At 40.6% G+C, this 22,471-nt stretch overlaps 1 protein-coding gene and 1 long non-coding RNA gene across 37 annotated transcripts in view; one reads left to right on the plus strand and one right to left on the minus strand.

Annotated features, from left to right (window-relative positions):
• Nucleotides 1-15,100, plus strand: part of LOC144581001 (uncharacterized) — a 53,076-nt gene extending 37,976 nt beyond the window's left edge. The window contains exons 2-4 of the long non-coding RNA XR_013531452.1: nucleotides 6,965-7,216; nucleotides 7,691-7,814; nucleotides 14,995-15,100. This is a non-coding gene — a long non-coding RNA (uncharacterized LOC144581001). The remainder of the gene's footprint in view (nucleotides 1-6,964; nucleotides 7,217-7,690; nucleotides 7,815-14,994) is intronic.
• PPP2R2B (protein phosphatase 2 regulatory subunit Bbeta) overlaps nucleotides 1-22,471 on the minus strand; it is a 494,567-nt gene that overhangs the window by 10,455 nt on the left and 461,641 nt on the right. For all 36 annotated transcript variants that reach the window (XM_002744335.5, XM_078362503.1, XM_078362412.1 and 33 more), the window contains one exon: nucleotides 261-430. In XM_002744335.5, the coding sequence (XP_002744381.1) occupies nucleotides 261-430 (170 nt within the window). The remainder of the gene's footprint in view (nucleotides 1-260; nucleotides 431-22,471) is intronic.

Raw genomic sequence — 22,471 nt, forward strand, 5'->3', positions numbered from 1 at the left:
AGCTTCATGAGAGCAGAACCGTTTGTTTACCTCTATAATATCCATTCCACATGAAGTGCTCAGTCCATATCAATTAAATTGAATACTAGCCTCTCCACATGCACCTTTATCTTAAATCCTGTGGCACTTACAGGCCCTGCCATTTTACTGAATGTATCAGCATGCATTGCCTTTCATTTTGCTGGATTATAAACAGGGGCTGACTTAAAAGCTCACATAGGGAGTATTCAATATACCTATGGGTGCCTGGGGTTCTGTACCTGGTAAGTCTCGATGGGGCGGTTTTCCATGTTGAGATCCCAGACTTTAACGGTCAGATAGTCCCTGGTCATGATATACCTTCCACTGTGGCTGAACTTCACATCCGAAATCGACGATATAATTTCAGAGAAAAATGATCTGTTGCTTGGATCTTCAGGCTCTTCAAAAACTGCAGAACAAAAGCAAAACAAGACAAATGTAACAATCCTTATCAACTGACTCTAACATGTTTGGACTGGCCAGGAAGCTAACTGACAGTCTTCTAAGTAGGGCTGGTGCCTGCAGAATCTAAATGGCTAATAGAGAACTGTCAGCTCTCTGGCAGCAGAAAAATCTGTCATTGGTTTCTGGATTTTCATTCTCATGGAAGGACTGGCATGGGACCTGTCCCATTCGTAGAACTGACAAATCTACATATCTAACTCTGTTTCTGTTTCCAGTGGTATCTGGATGTCACTGCACAAAACATGGAGTCATCTTAGATGCTTAAATTTTTTTACAGCTTTAGTGAGATACAATTCATATACCATAAGATGTATTTAAAGTGTAGAGTTCAGTGGTTTTTAGTATAATTGCATAATCACACAATCATCTCTATAATTAAATTTAGAATATTTTCTTTACCTCCCCCCCAAAAACTCCATACCCATTAGCAGTTACTTTCCATTCCCTATTCCTCTAGTCCTAGGTAGACACCAATCTACTTTCTGATTCTCATGGAAATTTCACAGAAATGGAATCATGGAATACATGGACATTTGGTACTGACTGGCTCCTTTCACTTGGCATAAAATTTTCAAGGTTCATTCACGTTGTAGTATGTATCAGTTCTTCATTCTTCCTATGGCTGAATAGCAATAGTAATAGTATCCATTGTATGAATATACCACATTTGTTTATCCATCTATCAGCTGATGAGCATTTTAGTTGTTTCCACTTTTTAATTGTTAGGAATAATACTGCTATGATTATTCATGTACAAGTTTTTGTCTGGTCATAGGTTTTCATTTCTCTTGTTGGCTTATGGTGTCAAATAGTGGGACTTTGGCCAGGTGTGGTGGCTCACGCCTGTGTTTAGCACTTTGGGAGGCCTAGGCGGGAGGATCCCTTCAACCCAAGAGTTTGAGACCAGCCTGGGTAACACAGGGAGACCCTATCTCTATAAAAAAAAATTAGCCAGACATTGTGAAACATGCCTGTCGTCCCAGCTACTTGGGAGGATAAGGCAAGAAGGATCACGTGAGCCAAGGAAGCTGCAATGAGCTATGATTGGGGCTGTACCCCAACCTGGGCAAGATCGACCTCCTGTCTTCAAGAAAGAAAAACAGTGGCACTTTCTTGCTGCACTGCCTTGGGTCTAAGGTCAGTCGGTTATTTACTTTTTGTGTGACCTTAGCCAAGATACTTCTTTGTGCCTTAAGTCTCCTTATATGTAAACTATAGCTACGATATCTTTTTAAAATTCACAAAATTTCTAAATTTGTATAAACTTAATGGGCACAAGTGTGGTTTTGTTACATGGCTATATTGCACAGAGGTGAGGTCTGGGCTCCCAGTGTAACCATTAGCCACACAGTGTACATTGATCCCGCAAAGTATTTTGTGTGGATTGTCTGTTTGCACTGATATCCTGGCTCCTGTTATCTCTCTCAATAGCTTCAGCTGATTTCTGTTTACAGGAAAAAGGCATGGCTTCTCAGTATGTTATTTGGGCCCATCATAAATTGCCTCTAATTCTTCCTTCTACCTTGATTTTCAGTTGGATGCAAAGAGTGTATCTTGATGTTTCCCACTCGGTGTATGGCCTGATTCCTTTGTCACTGATCCAAATACTCTTTGATTCATATACCTCATCTACTACATATTGTAAACCCCAAATGATCGATTCTTTTCTCTGAAATCCTATCATTCTCGGTCTGGCCATTTATTTAGTGTTTGCTCAGGTACTCTCTTACAACGAAACTATCATTTTTTCACATTACTATTGTTATTTTAACAATTCATGAGTTTGTTTTATCTCTTCAACTAAAACATAAGCTTCTTGAGGACAGGATTTTGCTTTTACTTATCTTCATACTCAGATTCTTACTCACAAATATTCAGTGAACAGTTGTTGCTTCACTGGAGCCAAAGCCAGATAAGTTAACAGATTCTTTGCCTTCTGGGTACCTTGCATATATAGTTTCAAGTTGAAACATACGCATTTGCTGACATTCAATCATTTTTTACCTACAAGGATGGTGACTCTGTATGGCTAAACCAAACACTGGCCTGCAGGTTGCTGAGTTAACTCATCCTCCAAGGCTACTTCTTTCCTGCCCGCTCAATGCACTCACATAGTCAATAATCAATTCTGTATAAAGAGCCCACGTATATAATATGTTACATTTCAAATCTTGCTGAATTCAGCCATGAACTAAACCAAAATGTTAAAATTTTCACAGAACCATTGAAGAAAATAGAAAAAAAACCCCTGATCAATCAGAATTGAAATTGCAAATTAAAAAAAATCATTGAAACAGAAAATCATGGCTCATTACAGCCTCTGACCCAGTGTCTTAGTCTGTGCCCTTATCTTTTGGGCTTCAGCTGAGCATTAGTCAAGGCCCCTGGATTCTGACTGGTGTCTTCATAGTTGAGAACTAGATGGGAGGAAAATTTTCACATTAGTTTCAACTGACAGCCATCTCATCAGTACTGGGGGCTTGGAAATTCCAAGTAAAACACCTGACCCAGAGGCAGTAAAGTGGATGGGCTTAGAAAATTGTGCTCTGGAGTCATCATTCCTGCCTCTGTCAGCTGTTAGCTGTGAACATTTCATTTACTACTCCAGCTTTAGTTTTCCCATCTGCAAAATGAGGAGCCACGTTGTTGGCATATAAGCTTGGTACACAGTAGGTCCTCAAAACATGCCAGTCACTATTTTCATTATCAGCATGCACTGCTTCACTGCTGGCCAGTCATATCTTATCTATTAAGACTCCTGAGAATTTGGGACCGAAGAGTACAGAGCCTGCGGACTATTTAAAAGACATAAAGAATGTTTGCATTTTCTTTTCTTTAAACTCAAGTCTATTTAAAATGTTTAAATCAACAACAAAATTGTATATATTTATGGTGCCTTTCAATATTATACATGGGAATCTGTTTCCCAAAGTAACAGTGTAAAGCCTCAAAATGACATTTTCACAAGATGGATGTGACAATTCTTTAATTGACCTACTTCCATTTGTTTGTGGCGTGCCAGCTTTAGGCAGCACACAGAGGACAAAGTACAGATTCTGTATTGGCATAGTGCTTTGTAGTTCATGACATATCTATGCATATTCAAGTTTTAATAGCAGCTTCAGGAATTATTTTCCTTCCTTTGGTAATAGCATTTAATGGTATTAGGAATTACTGTTGATGGAAAGCTTATAATACCGCAGACCCTGTGCTTTACATGTTTTATTTCATTTAGTTGTGAAAACAGCCTATGAAGTAGGAATTATGATTCCTTCTTTTATATATGTGGATAACTAAGGCACAGAGAGGTTGTGTAACCAGTTCAGGGACACACTAAGATAGAGTTGCATTTTGAACTCAGGTCTGTCTGACTTCAGAATCTTTGTTCTTAATCATGATACCATGTACAAGATGTTGCTGAGCATTCATTTGTAACTTAAGTGTCTTGTATGCACAGGCACACACACGTGCACAACAGTATATTAGCTAGAGGCCACAGCTAAAATACTTTTTGTTTGTGGGATGGACATATGCCAGGCCTGTACCAAATGCTGAAGACACAATAATGAACAATACAGATCCAGCTCACAGGATAGAGGAGGGGACACAAGTTTAGCAATCACACAAATGTGGTTACAGTTGTGAACAAGTGAGATTTTAGTGTGTTATCAGAGGTAAATCACGGTGCTAGGGAATGGCTAGTGGAAGATAGTGTGTGTTCCACAAAATTTACTCTCACGCCCCCTCTAATATCAGAGAAGTGCAAAATCTGTTGAACATGTAGCACAACAGTATCTGGTGCCTGAATGATAGAACAATGTTGAGACAAGTCAACACTAGCATTTCTCCTGGAGACCCCAATAGTAACAGTAACAATCATGATGACATTTGCTACCACTTCTTGGTCCTCAAGTTTTGTATACATTATTGCATTTAATGCTCAAACTTCTAAGGAAGGTGCTATTACTGTTCTCATTTGTAGATAAGGAGATGGACCAGGAGGAGAGGTTCAGTAAGTCACCCAGGATCATGCAGTTAGGCAGTGGCAGAGATGAGCTCTTGACTCTGTCTACCTGTCAAACTGCCTCCACAACTGGGCCTCGCCTTGCTTTGTCAATACTGTTTCTCTGTTAAACAATCAGGTCAAACCAGGATTCCTCACATTCTAGATATACCTTGTATATTCCCAGTTTTGGGCCTCTGCTGCTCCTCACCTCTTCTTGTGTCCATTCAGGTACACTGGAAAGTACATCAGACTCAGGGATGCTGGGCTGGAATCCAGGCTGGGCACAAGTCCAGGCTGGATTTTGATAATACCTACCATCTATTGAGCTTTTGTGCTGTGTGCTCTACATGTATTAACTCATTCAATATTCATAGGTATTATTCCTTTCTCTTTTCCACAAATTAATCAGTCAACTCAGGCACAACTCACGGCTAGTAGGAACAGGGCCAGGATTTGAACTCAGTATAATTCCAGCTTACATTCTTAACCTTTGTCCTACTCTTATCTGCATTGCTTTCAGCAACCGTCAACTCTCTGGGCCTGTTTCCTTCTCTGCAATATGAAGGAGTTAGTTGCCTACCAGGTCCCTCCTGGCTCTTAGATTCTAAAATCTATAGAATTCCACCAGCTTTTCAATTTCCCTTTCCTAATCCCATTATTCTAGGTAGCCTTTCCAAAGTGACTTCAGCAAAATGCTCAACCTGTGACATATCAGGTATTCCAGATCCCAAGGTCAAATCAGCTCGGGAAACTTTGACCAAATTTTGGGAGTTGATGATGCAATTACCCTATTGTTAGGGCATTATAGAATGTTCAGCAATATATCTGTCCTCTGCTCACTAGATCTGCCCTGCTGACCCCCATCTGCCCACATGTGGCAACCAAAAATGTCTCTAGATATTGCCAAATGTCTCCCAGGGGACAGTGAGAACCACTGCTTTAATCCCACTTCAGAATATTATTTGATCATACCTTTCTCCCCATTCCATTTTATTTTTATTTGGCAGATCATTAGTAGCTCAGTGTTTCTCTAGTATAGGGTTCCTGAGAACACACTTCAGGCTATACTGCTATAGTCAAAAGCAACTGAAAACTGCCTTTAAAATTCTTAAAAAGGTTATCTTACGTGCCTTGCGCAGACATGTTTTCTAACAGGTACAGATCGGAATACCTCTCCATGGAGCTGTAAGTATCTTGTGTGAGCCCCCTGAAAGGGCTGAGATGACTGGATAAATAAATAAGTTTCCAGAATCTGGGGAAAACCTTGAATTCAGTGCTTCATAAATTCGGCTGGGTACAGTGGCTCAGGCCTGTAATCCTAGCTGTTTGGGAGGCCGAGGTGGGTGGATCACGAGGTCAAGAGATCGAGACCATCCTGGCCAACATGGTAAAACATCGTCTCTACTAAAAATATAAAAATGAGCTGGGCACGGTGGCACATGCCTGTAGTCCCAGCTACTCAGGAGTCTGAGGCAGGAGAATCACTTGAGGCAGAGGTTGCAGTGGGCTGAGATTGTGCCACTGCACTCAAGCCTGGGCAACAGAGTGAGACTCCATCTGAAAAAAAAAATCATGAATTCAAAAATAAGAGAAAGAGTTAAGAAGAAAACTGCCAACTTTAGAGAAACCTAAAGTGAAACAACATTCATTACAGTTGGAGCAAGGGCAGAAAGGAGGCATGCAGAGAGCTGGTGTGGACTCCGTGGATAGGAGAAGAGAGAAATTGGTAAAACATAGGTGAAGGCTGTTCCTGGGTATGGCTCCTTTCTCTGGACCTTACACTGAACCTTCCTTAGTTGCACAGGAACTCATGCCCATGTTGAGGGGTCAGGAGGGGACCCAAGGCCACTAACAGCTAATCCTGAAAAACCTGCTCACTTTCTGTCTTAGATGGGAGTGGTGGTTAACAGTGCAGGTGGTTCCAAGCTCAGTGGCCTGGGTCAAAACTCCAGGTTTGTAAGCAGCTTGATTCCTTCTAAGCTTCGTTTAATAGAGCTAATAGTAGTATCTACATTCTAGGATGGTTGTGAGGATGGATGAGATCTTGCAGGTGAAGCACCTTGCAAAGTGTCTGCACCCAAAACAATAGGGAAGGCAGCAGTAAAGCAGAAGTAGGCATTGCTTAACGAAAGCTTGGTGTACAATGAGTCCAAAAACCTAAAGTGTTTTTCTGTTTGAGGCAGATCTTAAGAACCAGTTGTGATATTCATTTCTGGGTCTTCTGTCTGGGCGGTGACACAGATACACACGAGTTCGTTTCTGAACTATCCCTCGAAATACACCCTCCTTGATCCAAGCATCTCTCATTTCAATGTCACCCCTACCCTGGCTGCAATGATGCGGGCAGGTGAGAGTGAGAGTACAGGAAACAAGTCGGGGGATGTGAGGGTTTGCTCACGATGAAAAAGGAATGGCCTCGGAATCATGAGCAGGGCTTTAAATTGCTCACTTCTGCTGACATTTCTTCTACAGGGAAGCGCAGCTGGCATGTTTTTCCGTTTGGAGACATGGTTGACAATTTCTCCATAATGGGGACACAACTGGCAATTTTCCTGCAGAGTGAGGCAGATGGCAATTTTCCTTCAGAGATATGCAGGCAACAGTTTTGCCCCTGGAGAGAAAAGCCTCGCCGATTGAGATGCAGCCAGTAATTTTTACTATAGAGAAGACACATCCAATAATTTTGCCCAATGAGAGAAACGGCCAACACTTTTCCCACAGAGGGTAAGAACTCCCACAGACTGACAATGCTGGCCTTTATCCAGCTGAGGACAGTGAGAAAAGAGGTTTAAGATTTAATTAGTGGCTACTGTGCTACCGGGGGCCTAATGACATAGTCTCCAGACACGGGTTGGAGACTGCAAATTTAGATCGTATTAAGACTCAGATGAAGGATTCTGAATTGGGAAATAATGAAAGCAAGTTGCTTAATGCTGGCAGTTTGCTTTTCATATAACCCTCCATTAATTCAACAAACAATTGTTAGACAGTGACACTTCAGCAAGACAAGGCATACAATGCATAGCGTGATGAAGAATGAGAAGTTAATCTAGAGGAAATTATATTGGTCCCTAAGTTTTACATAACTTTTCAAATTAATTCTGCATCCACTATACTTCCTTTACAAATACCATGTCTTTTAACAACTAATCATTCAAAGTTAAGAAATAATGAATCAAAACCTTTTTCTTTTCCTAGACAGGAGAAACAGACCAAAAATTCACAGTGGGGAGAAGTGAGGAGTGAATGGGCTGGTGTGATCAGGAAAGACTTAATAATAAGATGAGCCTTAAATGATCAATAAGCACTGGAGAGATAAGAGGTTAGCACATATTTTAGGCTTTGAAGGCCATTTGGTGGCCACTGCAACTGTTTAACTCTGTCTTTTTAGCACGAAATCAGCATAGACAATACGTAAACAGATGAGCATGTATCTCACATGAAGGCTTTGTATATAGACACTGAAATTTCAGTTTTGCATAATTTTTATGTGTCATGAAACACTTCGAATTTTGATTTCTTCAACTGTTTGAAAATAAAAATGTTATTCTTTGCTAGTATTGTAAAAAAGTAAAGTTGTGAGTCAGATTTGGTTGCATACTATAGTTGGCAGAGCCCTGATAATGGTTTTTGATGGGTAGGAGGGGGCATCCTGTCTAGACAGAAGAATCAGCATGAGTAAATGCCTAGGGTGATGAATGCATCTTTGTGGGACAATGGGCCCCTAGGACTGCTAACACCTTGAGATCATGTGGAAGGGCTGGAAGATGAGATTACTGCTTAAACTGCACATTGCTTTCCTAAGGCACATCTCTCAGGCTGTACATGAGAATGGAATTTGGAGTCAGACATATGGGGCTAGAACCTGGGCTCCATCATTTCCAGGTTGAATTGTCTTTGACAATTTTTTTTTTGTCTTGTTAAGGTGCAGCTTCTTTATCTTTAAAATGTGGACATTAATATCTTATTTGCATGGTTATAAAAATCAAAAGAGATAAAAACAAATAAGACATGTAGCACAATACCTGGTACGTGGTCAGAAGTCAACAAGCCCATACCAAACACAAACATTTAAAGAAGAACTAATGTCAGTTCTACTCCAACTGCCACAAAAAACAGAGGAAGGGATACTTCCAAACTCCTCCTATGAGGCCTGTGTTACCTTGATACCAATACTGGACAAAGACACATTAAGAAAACTGTAAGCCAATAACTCTAATGAATATTGATACAAAAGTCCTCAACAAAATACTAGCAAACAGAATTCAACAATACATTCAAAAGATCAAGTTAAGTTTATTGCAGGAGTACAAGATAGTTCACCAAACAAAAATCAATGTGATACATCATATCAACATAATAAAAGACAAAAACCTTCAAAAAACTGGGTATAAAGGGAACGTATCTTAAAATAATAAAAGCCACATATGAAAGAGCCACAGCTAGTATCATGCTGAATGGGGAAAAACTGAAAGCCTTTTCTCTAAAATCTGGAACATGACAAGGATGTCCACTGTCACCACTGTTGCTCAACATAGCACTGGAAGTCCTAGATAGAGCAATCAGACAAAAGAAAGAAAGAAAAGGTATTCAAACTGGAAAAGAAGAAGTCAAATTATCCTTGTTTGCCAATGATATGATCTTGCATTTGAAAAAAAGTAAATATGCCACCAAAAAACTATTAGAAAACTAATTCAGTAAAGTTACAGGATACAAAATCATACAAAAATGAATAGAATTTCTATATGCCAATAGCAAATGATCTCAAGATATTAAACCCATTTACAATAGCTACAAATTAAATACCCAGAATTTAACTTACCCAAAGAAGTAAAAGGTCTCTACAATGAAAATTAAAAAACATTGATGAAAGAAATGGAAGAGGTCATTAAAAATGGAAAGATATTCCATGTTCATGATTTGGAATAATCAGTACTGTTAAAATGTCCATGCCACCCAAAGCAGTCTACAGATTTAATGCAATCCATATCAAAATACCAATGACTTTCTTCAAGGAAATAGAAAATATAATTCTAAAATTTATATGAAACCATGAAAGACTCAGAATAGACAACACTATCTTAAGCAAAAAACAAAACTGAAGGAATCACATTACCTGACTTTAAATTATACTATAGAGTTACAGTAACCAAAACAGCATGGTACTGACATAAAAACAGACACATAGACCAATGGACCAGAATTGAGAACCCAGAAAGAAATCTATACCTTAACAGTGCACTCATTTTCAACAAAAGTGCCAAGAACATACACTAGGGAAAAGACAGTCTCTTCAGTAAGTAGTGCTAGAAAAACTAGATATCCAATATGCAAAAGAATGAAACTAGATCCCTGTCACTCAACATATACAAAAGTAAAATAAAAATGGATTGAAGACTTAAAGACCTTAAAGCATGAAACTACTACAAGAAAACCTTGGGGAAAGTCTCCAGGACATTGGACAGGGCAAAGATTTCTTGAGTAATACTCCATAAGCACAAGCAACCAAAGCAAAAATGAACAAATGGGATAAAGTTAAAAAACTTCTAATGAAAGGAAGTGGCAACCCATAGGATGGAAGAAAATATTTCAAACTACCCATCTGACAAGGGATTAATTATCAGAATATATAAGGAGCTCAAACAATTCTATATAAAAAGATCTAATCCCATTAAAAAATGAACAAGTAACTGAACCCCTTCCTGACACCTTACACTAAAATTAACTCCAGATGGATTAAAGACTTAAACATAAGACCTGGCACCATAAAAACCCTAGAAGAAAATCTAGGCAAAACTATTCAGGACATAGGAGTAGGCAAGGAATTCATGAACAAAACACCAGAAGCATTGGCAACAAAAGCCAAAATAGACAAATGGGACCTAATCAAACTCCACAGCTTCTGCACGGCAAAAGAAACAGTCACTAGAGTGAATTGGCAACCAACAGAATGGGAAAAAATTTTTGCAGTTTACCCATCTGACAAAGGGCTGATATCCAGAATTTACAAAGAACTCAAACAGATTTACAGGAAAAAAACAAGCCCATTCAAAAATGGGCAAAGGATATGAACAGACACTTTACAAAAGAAGACATACATGAGGCCAACAAACATATGAAAAAATGCTCATCATCACTGGTCATCAGAGAGATGCAAATCAAAACCACATTGAGATACCATCTCATGCCAGTTAGAATGGCGATCATTAAATAATCTGGGGACAACAGATGCTGGAGAGGATGCGGAGAAATAGGAACACTTTTACACTGCTGGTGGGAGTGCAAATTAGTTCCACATTGTGGAAGACAGTGTGGCGATTCTTCAAGGCCTTAGAAATAGAAATTCCATTTGACCCAGCAATCCCATTACTGGGTATATATCCAAAGGACTATAAATCGTTCTACTACAAGGACACATGCACACGAATGTTCATTGCAGCACTGTTTACAATAGCAAAGACTGGGAACCAACCCATATGCCCATCGATGATAGACTGGACTGGGAACATGTGGCACATATACACCATGGAATATTATGCAGCAATCAAAAATGATGAGTTCGTGTCCTTTGTAGGGACATGGATGAATCTGGAGAACATCATTCTCAGCAAACTAACACAAGAACAGAAAATGAAATACCGCATATTCTCACTCATAGGCGGGTGATGAAAAATGAGAACACATGGACAGAGGGAGGGGAGTACTACACACTGGGGTCTATTGGGGGGAATAGGGGAGGGACAGTGGAGGCGGGGAGCTGGGGAGGGATAGCCTGGGGAGAAATGCCAACTGTGGGTGAACGGGAGGAAGGCAGCAGAACACACTGCCATGTGTGTACCTATGCAACTATCTTGCATGTTCTGCACATGTACCCCAAAACCTAAAATGCAATAAAAAAAAAGAAAAAAAACTGTTAGAGCTAACAAATTTGAAAAGTTATAGGATAAATTTCATATACAAAATCATTTTATTTCTATAAATTAATGCGCAATATGAAAATAAAATTAAAACAATTCTTCTTACAAAAGCATCAAAAGGAAGAAAATACAAGTACATTTAACCAAGAACATGCAAAACTTACCTCCTAAAAACTATGAAATATTGTCAAAATAAATTTTGAAACACCAAAAAAAAGATGAACAAGTAATCTGAATAGACATTTCTTAAAAGAAGATGTACAAATGGCAAATAGGCATACAAAAAGGTGCTCAATATCACTGATCATTAGAGGACCGCAAATCAAAACTACAATCAGATACCATCTGACCCCAGTTAAAATGGCTTTCACTAGCCAGATTAATAAAAAAGAAAAGAGAGAATAATCAAATAGATGTAATAAAAAACGACAAAGGGGATATCACCACAGATTCCACAAGAATACAAACCACCATGAAAGATTACTACAAACAACTATATGCACATAAACCAATAAACCTGGAAGAAATGGATAAATTCCTGGATACTTGCCCCCTCCAAAGCCTAAACCAGGAAGAAGTTGAAACCCTAAATAGACCAATAATAAGAGCTGAAGGTGAAGCAGCAATTAATAGCCTACCAACAAAAAAAGCACAGATCCACATGGGTTCACAGCCGAATTCTACCAGACATACAAAGAGGAGCTGGAACTACTCCTTCTGAAACTATTCCAAACAATACAAAAAGAGGGAATCCTCCCCATATCATTTTATGAGACCAACATCATCCTCATACCAAAACCTGGCAGAGACTCAACAAGAAAAGAAAACTTCAGGCCAATATCCATGATGAACATAGATGCAAAATCCTCCATAAAATACTGGCAAACTGATTGCAACAACACATCCAAAAGCTTATCCATCACCATCAATAGGCTTCATCCCAGGGATGCAAGGCTGTTCAACATATGCAAGTCTATAAACGTAAAGCATCACATAAACAGAGCCAAAGACAAAAACCACATGATTATCTCAATAGATGCAGAGAAGGCCTTCAAAATTCAACAGCTGTTTATGCTAAAAACTCTCAATAAACTAGTTATCAACAGAATGTATCTCAAAATAATAAAAGCTATTTATGACAAACCAACAGCCAATATCATACAATATGGGCAAAAACGGGAAGAATTCCCTTTGAAATCTGGCACTAGACAAGGATGCCCTCTCTTACCACTCCTATTCACTATAGAATTGGAAGTTCTAGCCAGAGCAATCAGGCAAGAAAAAGAAATAAAGGGTATTCAATTAGGAAAGGAGGAAGTCAAATTGTCTCTATTTGCAGATGACATGATTGTATATTTACAAGACCCCCTCGTCTCAGCCCAAAATCTCCTGAAACTGATCAGCAACTTCAGCAAAGTCTCAGGATACCAAATCAATGTGCAGAAATGACAAGCATTCCTATACACGAATAACAGCCCTAAAGAGAGCCAAATCAAGAACGAACTGCCATTCACAGTTGCTACAAAGAGAAGAAAATACCAAGGAATACAACTAACAAAGGATGTAAAGGACCTCTTCAAGGAGAAGTACAAACCACTGCTCAATGAAATAAGAGAGGACACAAACAGATGGAGAAACATTCTATGCTTATGGTTGGGAAGAATCAATATCATAAAAATGGCCATACTGCCCAAAGTAATTTATAGATTGAATGCTCTCCCCATCAAGCTACCAATGACCTTGTTCACAGAACTGGAAAAAACCACCTTAAATTTCATGTGGAACTAAAAGAGAGCCTGCATAGCCAAGTCAATTCTAAGCAAAAAGAACAAAGCCAGAGGCATCACACTACCTGACTTCAAACTATACTACAAGGCTACAGATATCAAAACAGCTTGGTCCTGGTACCAAAACAGAGATATAGACCAAACAAAACAGAACAGAGGCCTTGGAGGCAACGCAACACATGTACAACCATCTGATCTTTGACAAACCTGACAAAAACAAGCAATGGGGAAAGAATTCCCTATTTAATAAATGGTGTTGGAAAAACTGGCTAGCCATGTGCAGAAAGCAGAAACTGGACCCCTTCCTGACACCTTACACTAAAATTAACTCCAGATGGATTAAAGACTTAAATATAAGACCTAACACGATAAAAACCCTAGAAGAAAACCTAGGCAAAACCATTCAGGACATAGGCATAGGCAAGGACTTCATGACTAAAACACCAAAAGCATTGGCAACAAAAGCCAAAATAGACAAATGGGATCTAACTAGACTCCAGAGCTTCTGCACAGCCAAAGAAACAATTATTAGAGTGAACTGGCAACCAACAGAATGGGAAATTTTTTTTGCAATCTACCCATCTGACAAAGGACTTATATCCAAAATCTACAAAGATCTAAAACAGATTTATGAGAAAAAAGCAAACAAGTCCATTCAAAAATGGGCAAAGGATATGAACAGACATTTTTCAAAAGAAGACATATAAGAGGCCAACGACCATATGAAAAAATGCTCATCATCACTGGTCTTTAGAGAAATACAAATCAAAACTACATTGAGATACCATCTCACACCAGTTAGAATGGTGATTATTAAAAAATCTGGAGACAAATGATGGAGAGGATGTGGAGAAACAGAAACACTTTTACACTGTTGGTAGGAGTGTAAATTAGTTCAACCATTGTGGAAGACAGTGTGGTGATTCCTCAAGGACCTAGAAATAGAAATTCCATTTGACCCAGCAATCCCATTACTGGGTATATATCTGAAGGATTATAACTAGTTCTATTATAAAGACACCTGCCCACATATGTTCATTGTGGCACTCTTTACAATAGCAAAGACCTGGAACCAACCCATATGCCCCCTGGTGATAGACTGGACAAGGAAAATGCGGGATATATACACCATGGAACACTATGCAGCCATAAAAAATGATGAGTTCATGTCCTTTGTAGGGACATGGATGAACCTGGAAACCATCATTCTCAGCAAACTGACACAAGGACAGAAAATCAAACACCGCATGTTCTCACTCATAGGTGGGTGTTGAACAATGAGAACACATGGACACAGGGAGGGGAGCATCACACACTGAGGCCTGTAGCAGGGGAGTAGGGGAGGGACAGCGGGGGGTAGGGAGTTGGGGAGGGATAACATGGGGAGAAATGCCAGATATAGGTGATGGGGATGGAGGCAGCAAACCACATTGCCATGTATGTACCTATGCAAAAATCATGCATGTTCTTCACATGTACCCTAGAGCCTAAAAGTACAATTATATATATATATATATATATATGCATTAAAAAAATCTAAGTTCCCCCCTCCCAAAATGGCTTTCATCTAAAAGACAGGCAATAACAAATGGCAATGAGGATGTGGAGCAAAGGGAACAGTTGTACACTGTTGGTGGGAATGTAAATTCAAACAACCATTATGAATAACAGTTTGGAAGTTCTTCAAAAACTAAACATTGAGCTACTATATAATCCAGCAATCCCACTCCTAGGATATACCCAAAACAAAGAAAATCGGTATATTGAAAAGGTATTTGCACTCTCATATTTGTTGCAGCACTGCTCACAATAGCCAAGATTTGGAAGCAACATAAGTGTCTATCAGCAGATGAATGGATAAAGTAAATGTGGTACTTATATACAGTGAAGTACTATTCGGCCATAAAAAAGAATGAGATCCTGTCATTTGCAGCAACATGGATGGAAGTGCAGGTTTTCATTTTAGGTGAAATAAGACAGGCACAGAAAGGCAAAGTTCACATGTTCTCACTTATTTGTGGGAGCTAAAAATAAAAATGATTGAGCTCCGGGATATAGAGAGCAGAAGGATGGTTACCAGAGGTTAAGAAGGGTAGTTGGGGGTGGTGAAAGTGGGTTAATGGTTAATAGATTCAAAAAAATAGTTAGAAATAATACTAGTTCTTATTTGAACTAGTATGTGATAGCACAACAGGGTGATTCTAGTAAACATTAATTTAATTGCACATTTATAAATAACTAAAGGAATATAATCAGACTGTTTGTAACATAAAGAATAAATGCTTGAGGTGATAAATACACCATTCATCCCAATGTGATTATTACTCATTGCATGTGTGGATCAAAATATCTATATACCTCATAAATATGTACAACTACGTACCCACAAAAAGTTGTCAACAAGTTCTAGTGTCACACACCATTCAACCAACAGGTACTGAGCACCCAGTGTGTGTGAGGCACTTTGATAGGTGCTAGGGTTTCAAGAGTGAGCAAGAGAGACACCATGCTTGTGCTCCCTCAACAAAGAGTAGGCCTTCCTGTCTACTATGGCTAGGGCTCCTCTCAACTCTCTTGTTTTTTTTTTTTTGAAATGGAATCTTGCTCTCTCATGCATCAGTCTGGAGTGCAGTGGCATGATCTTGGCTCACTGCAACCTCTGTCTCCTGGGATTAAGCAATTCTTGTGCCTCAGCCTCCCGAGTAGCTGGGATTACAGATGTGCACCTCCACATCTGGCTAAGTTTTGTATTTTTGGTAGAGATGGGGTTTCACCATGCTGGCCAGGCTGTCTCCAACTCCTGACCTCACCTAATCTACATGCCTCAGTTTCCCAAAGTGCTAGGATTACAGAAGTGAGCCACTGTGCCTGGCCATCTCTTAAAGGAAGAAAAGTTGCTCAGTTCCCCTGTAGTAGGCAGAATAATGCCACTACCCCCATCTCCAAATAAGTCTACACCCTAATCCCTAAAACCTGTGACCATGTTATGTTACATGGCAAGTGGGGAATTAAGATCGCTAATCAGCTGACCTTAAGGCAGAGAGATTATGCTAGATTATCTGGGTGGGCCCAATGTAATGACCAGGGTCCTTATAAGTGAAATAGGAAGGCAAGTGGGTCAAAGTCTGAGTAACCCCAGATGGGTGTGGTAGCTCATGCCTGTAATTCCAGCACTTTGGAAGGCTGAGGTGGGCAGATCAGGAGGTGAGGAGTTCTAGACCAGCCTGGCCAACATGATGAAATCCTGTCTCTACTAAAGATACAAAAAACTAGCGGGTCGTGGTGGTGGATGCCTGCAATCCCAGCTACTCAGGAGGTTGAGGCAGGAAAATTGCTTTAACCCGGGAGGTGGAGGTTACAGTGAGCCGAGATCACGCCATTGCACTCTAGCCTGGGCGACAGGGCAGGACTCCATCTTTAAAAAAAAAAAAATTCTGAGTAATCCCATATGAGAAAGACAAGACTGGTTACGGCTGGCTTTGAAGATGGAAAAGAGCCACAAGCCAAGGGAGGCAGGCAGCCTCTTGAAGCTGGGAAAGACAAGTAGCCATTCTCCCTTAGGGCCTCTAAAAAGGAGAACAGCCCTGCTGACACCTTGACTTTAGCCCAGTGAGACCCATTTTCCACTTTTGGCTTCCAGAACTGTAATTATGCTAATTTGTTATAGTAGCAATAGAAAACTATCCTTCTCCTTTGTCAACAAAAAGAGGGCTCAAAGTTCATGATTTCCCCTTTCAACTCCGCAAAGCTGCTGTTATTTCCCTAAATCCCAGAGCCAGCTCCCTTTCAGCAGTGACCTCTGTATAGCTGGACAGGGAAGGGAGGCCAGAGTGGGCTGCTTTTGGGCACAGACCATGAGAGGTTCACTGTTTCTAACGGAGCTGGTGAATCCCAGCTCAGCCACCCTATCCCAGCATTCCTGCTGTGGTAACTATAGCCACAAGCTGACACACCTCAGAGAAACCAGAGCCCAGCAGCTACAAAGTCAGAGCAAGCCAAACTCCTCAGAAACTTCAGGGTTTAGCTGCAGAACATGAAACTACCTGCAATCCTACCATGTGCTAAATATTTGATTCTTCTCAAAGCAATGCCACTTTGTGCTCAGACATGTACAGTGATGCTGCGTGGCTGATAACCAACAATCCCACCCACTTGTCCTGGTGTTTAGGGGCTCCAAATCAAGCCCCAGGTTAGCACTCCAATATTACTCTCTACTTCATTCTGCTCAAATGCTCCACTGAGGTCTGACCTGTCTACTCATCATTTGTAGCAGAGTTGAAGAACTCCCGCCTCCAGGAGCCAGACAGGTAATGACTGTGGCAAACTAGAGTATCCATACCCTATATAAAAGGGGCAGTTTCTCCTTTGCTCGGCTGCATGCAGCCATGTAGGAATGGGGCTCCAGCATAGCCAGACTCTCTCATGTATAAAGTCTAAATTTTTTTTGAAGAACTCTGATATTTTTATGTTAGCAACTAACTAAAGAAATTTGAAGCCCAGGTCCAGATGGGTTAACAGCCAAATTCTATCAGACATATAAAGAGGAACTAGGAATACTTCTGAAACTATTCCAAACAATACAGAAAGGGAATCCTCCCCAAATCATTTTATGAGACCAACATCATTCTGATACCAAAACCTGGCAGAGACTCAACAAGAAAAGAAAACTTCAGGCCAATATCCATGATGAACATAGATGCAAAAATCCTCGATAAAATACTGGCAAACCGATTACCACAGCATGTCAAAAAGCTTATCCATCACCATCAAGTAGGCTTCATCCCAGGGATACAAGGCTGGTTCAACATATGCAAGTCTATAAATGTAATCCACCACATAAACAGAACCAAAGACAAAAACCACATGATTATTTCAATAGATGCAAAGAAGGCCTTTGACAAAATTCAACAGCCTTTATGCTAAAAACTCTCAATAAACTAGGTATCAGTGGAATGTATCTCAAAATAATAAAAGCTATTTATGACTAACCCACAGCCAATATCATACTGAATGGGCAAAAACTGGAAGCATTCATTTTGAAATCTGGCACTAGACAAGGATGCCCTCTCTCACCACTCCTATTCAATATAGTATTAGAAGTTCTAGCCAGAGCAATCAGGCAAGAAAAAGAAATAAAGGGTATTCAGACAGGAAAGGTGGAAGTCAAATGGTCTCTGTTTGCAGATGACATGATAGTATACCTAGAAGACCTCATCATCTCAGCCCCAAATCTCCTGAAACTGATCAGCAACTTCAGCAAAGTCTCAGGATACAAAATCAATGTGCAAAAATCACAAGCATCCCTATACACCGATAACAGTCTTAAAGAGAGCCAAATCAAGAACAAACTGCCATTCACAATTGCTACAAAGAGAATAAAATACCAAGGAATACAACCAACGAAGGATGTTAAAGGCCTTTTCAAGGAGACTACAAACCACTGCTCAACGAAATAAGAGAGGACACAGATGGAGAAACATTCCGTGCTCATGGTCAGGAAGAATCAATATCGTGATAATGGCCATACTGCCCAAAGTAATTTATAGATTGAATGATATCCCCATCAAGCTACCAATGACCTTGTTCACAGAACTGGAAAACACCACCCTAAACTTCATGTGGAACCAAAAGAGAGCCTACATAGCCAAGTCAATTCTAAGCAAAAAGAACAAAGCCAGAGGCATCACACTACCTGACTTCAAACTATACTACAAGTCTTCAGTAATCAAAACATCATAGTACTGGTACCAAAGCAGAGATATAGAGGAATGGAACAGAACAGCAGTCTCATAAGGAATGCCACTTATCTACAACCATCTGATCTTTGACAAACCTGACAAAAGCAATGGGGAAAGGATTTCCTGTTTAATACATGGTGTTGGGAAAACTGGCTAGCCAAGTACAGAAAGCAGAAACTGGACCCCTTCCTGACACCTTACACTAAAATTAACTCTAGATGGATTAAAGACTTAAACATAAGACCTAACACCATAAATGCCCTGGAAGAAAACCTAGGCAAAACCATTCAGGACATAGGCATAGGCAAGGACTTCATGACTGAAACACCAAAAGCATTGGCAACAACAGCCAAAATAGACAAATGGGATCTAATTAGACTTTAGAGCTTCTGTACAGCCAAAGAAACAATCATTAGAGTGAACTGGCAACCAACAGAATGGGAAAAAATGTTTGCAATCTACCCATCTGACAAAGGACTTATATCCAAAATCTACAAAGAACTAAAACAGATTTACAAAAAAAAAGCAAACAAGTCCATTCAAAAGTGGGCAAAGGATATGAACAGACACTTTTTAAAAGAAGACATACATGAGGCCAATAAACATATGAAAAAATGCTCATCATCACTGGTCTTTAGAGAAATGCAAATCAAACCTACATTGAGATACCATCTCATGCCAGTTAGAATGGCGATCATTAAAAAATCTGGAGTCAACAGATGCTGAATAGGATGTAGAGAAACAGGAACACTTTTACACTGTTGGTGGGAGTGTAAATTAGTTCAACTATTGTGGAAGACAGTCTGGCGATTCCTCAAGGATCTAGAAATAGAAATTTCATTTGACCCAGCAATCCCATTACTGGGTATATATCTGAAGGATTATAACTAGTTCTATTATAAAGACACATGCCAACATATGTTCACTGTGGCACTGTTTACAATAGCAAAGACCTGGAACCAACCCAAATGCCCATCGATGATAGACTGGACTGGGAAAATGTGGCACATATTCACCATGGAATACTACGCAGCCATAAAGAACAATGAGTTTGTGTCCTTTGTAGGCACATGGATGAACCTGGAAACCATCATTCTCAGCAAAGTGACACAAGAACAGAAAATCAAACACCACATGTTCTCACTCATAGGCGGGTGTTGAACAAAGAGAACACATGGACACAGGGAGGGGAGCATTACACATGGGTCTGTAGTGGGGAATTAGGGGAGGGACAGCGGGGGGTGGGAAGGGATAACATGGGGAGAAATGCCAGATATAGGTGATGGGGAGGAATGCAGCAATCCGTATTGCCATGTATGTACCTATGCAACAATCCTGCATGTTCTTTACATGTAACCCAGAACCTAAAATGCAATTTTATATACATATATGTGTGTGTATGTATATATATATATATATATAAAGAAATTTGATTGCGTGATCAAACATACATCCTTTGTAAGCTATGAAGGCCACAGCCTGTGACCTGAATGACTCCCTGTAATGATGATGGTGAGGTCTGTGGCACAGTGGCATGTGCTGGGGCTGTATCCATGGCCATTCCCTACTTCTCCCTGCTCCCTTGTTTCTCTGGCTCCTATTCAACTTTCAGGGCTCACTGTCATTTTTAGAAAGCCTTCCTGGACAACCTCAGCCTTCTGCCTCCTTTCCTCCTTACTGGTTAATTTAGCCACCCTCTAATCTTCCTCCCATTATTTAAAAATATTATTTGTTTGGGATTCACAATGAGTTAAATTTTAGTTCAGGGAATTGGCCCCATAGAAAGGCAACATCAGTGATAACAAGAACACCTGTTACCTGCCAGGCAAGATCTAGGGTAAGAATTACCTCTATTTTATGGCTGAGGAAACAGAGGCTTGGAGAGATGGGGACCCAAAGGACCATATGGTCCCTGAGTGAGTACAGCATTGGAAAGCTCATTATCTGTGGGGTTAGAACTTTCTTATGAAGGAGGCTCAGCTGGAATCTGATCTAAAGAAAGGGGAAGTGAAAACCTGTGTTTGGCTTAGGGTTTGCCTGTCAATCTGAAGACTGAATTTGGGCTAAAATCTACAGACAAGTTCATTAATTGTGGGTCTGTTTGTCCTTTTTTTTGTGAGAAATAATCATTTATTAGCCAAGCAGGACTGGTGCCTTTTTGAAAACTGTCATTCTGGAAAGATATTGATTGAAGGAGGCCTCTGAGCACATTCTCTCCAGCAGGCAGCCGTAAGGGAGGCGGCTGCAGTCCAGACAAGATGATGAGTTGGCAGTGAGCATCTCGACAGGAGCCTAATGAAGAAATCTGCTAACAGCGAGGGCTGGCTTTATAAGTGCTCATATCTGGTCTTTCACTCTCTGCAAGGTTGGTGAGTGGCAAAGGTATCCGTGGGCTTCTCCCTCCCATTGCGGAATTACACATTCCTACAGCCAGTGGGCTCCAGGAACACAATGGCAGCATCCCCAGGCCCCTGGGCCCACTTCACCCATCCTAGGCTAAAGACTTAGTCTGCCTCCTTTTTCACATCTCTCCTGCTGAGATAACATGCTCTCCCCTCCCTCCTTCCCTCTCATAATTTGTTCCCAACAGGTAGCTTTCTGCAGCTACTCCAAGAGAAGCCCAGGCTCCCAGGGGAGCCTCTGTCCAGGTGGAAGAGACCTCGAGTGGCCATTATTAGGGGTGATTGCTGGGAAGCTGGTTGCCATGGCACCGCAGAGGCCAGAGCCAAACTCCCAAGCTGTTCCCGTTTCCCAGGCTGTCTACATAATCACTGCAATGAGAGGCAAAGGCACAGAAAGGGAGAGAGGAGCAGCTCTGCACTGACAGTGATCTCCCTGCAGAGCAAGGTGAGCAGTTATGGCTGAGTGCAACAGTCCATCCTGGCATGGGCCAAGCACTCCCTGGAGGGACCCTGGTGTGGGCTGGTCACTACTTCACTGTCTTCTCATGGATCTGGCACTGATCATCTATGTTACCAGTACTGGTTTTCTTTTCTTTTCTTTTCTTTTTTTTTTTTGAGACAGAGTCTCTCACTGTCACCCAGGCTGGACTACAATGGAGCGATCTTGACTCCCTGCAACCTCTGCCTCCCGGGTTCACATGATTCTCTTGCCTTAGCCTCCTTAGTAGCTGAGATTACAGGCGCACACTATCAAACCTGGCTAATTTTTTATATTTTTAGTAAGAGACAGAGTTTCACTGTGTTGCCAGACTGGTTTCGAACTCTTGACCTCATGATCTGACCACCTCGTCTTCCCAAAGGGCTGAGATTACAGGTGTGAGCCATCATGCTCACCCTCAGTACTGGTCTTCTACAGGAAAACACTGCTCCTAATCCACTGACCTGTTTCTTAATGGTTCCTGGAGTTTGCAAACATCAAGTAGTGATAGTCTTCCATCTGCCAGGTGGTGTGCTAAACTCTTTATGGAGATGAAGAAATGATGCTCAGAGAGTCATTTGCCCTTGGTCACAGGCTAAGAAGAGGCAGAGCTAGGAATTTAGGGCATAGTTCCAGAAAAATGAAATTAGACTGGCA

This window comes from Callithrix jacchus, chromosome 2, assembly GCF_049354715.1.
Source record: "Callithrix jacchus isolate 240 chromosome 2, calJac240_pri, whole genome shotgun sequence".
Lineage (NCBI taxonomy): Eukaryota > Metazoa > Chordata > Mammalia > Primates > Cebidae > Callithrix > Callithrix jacchus.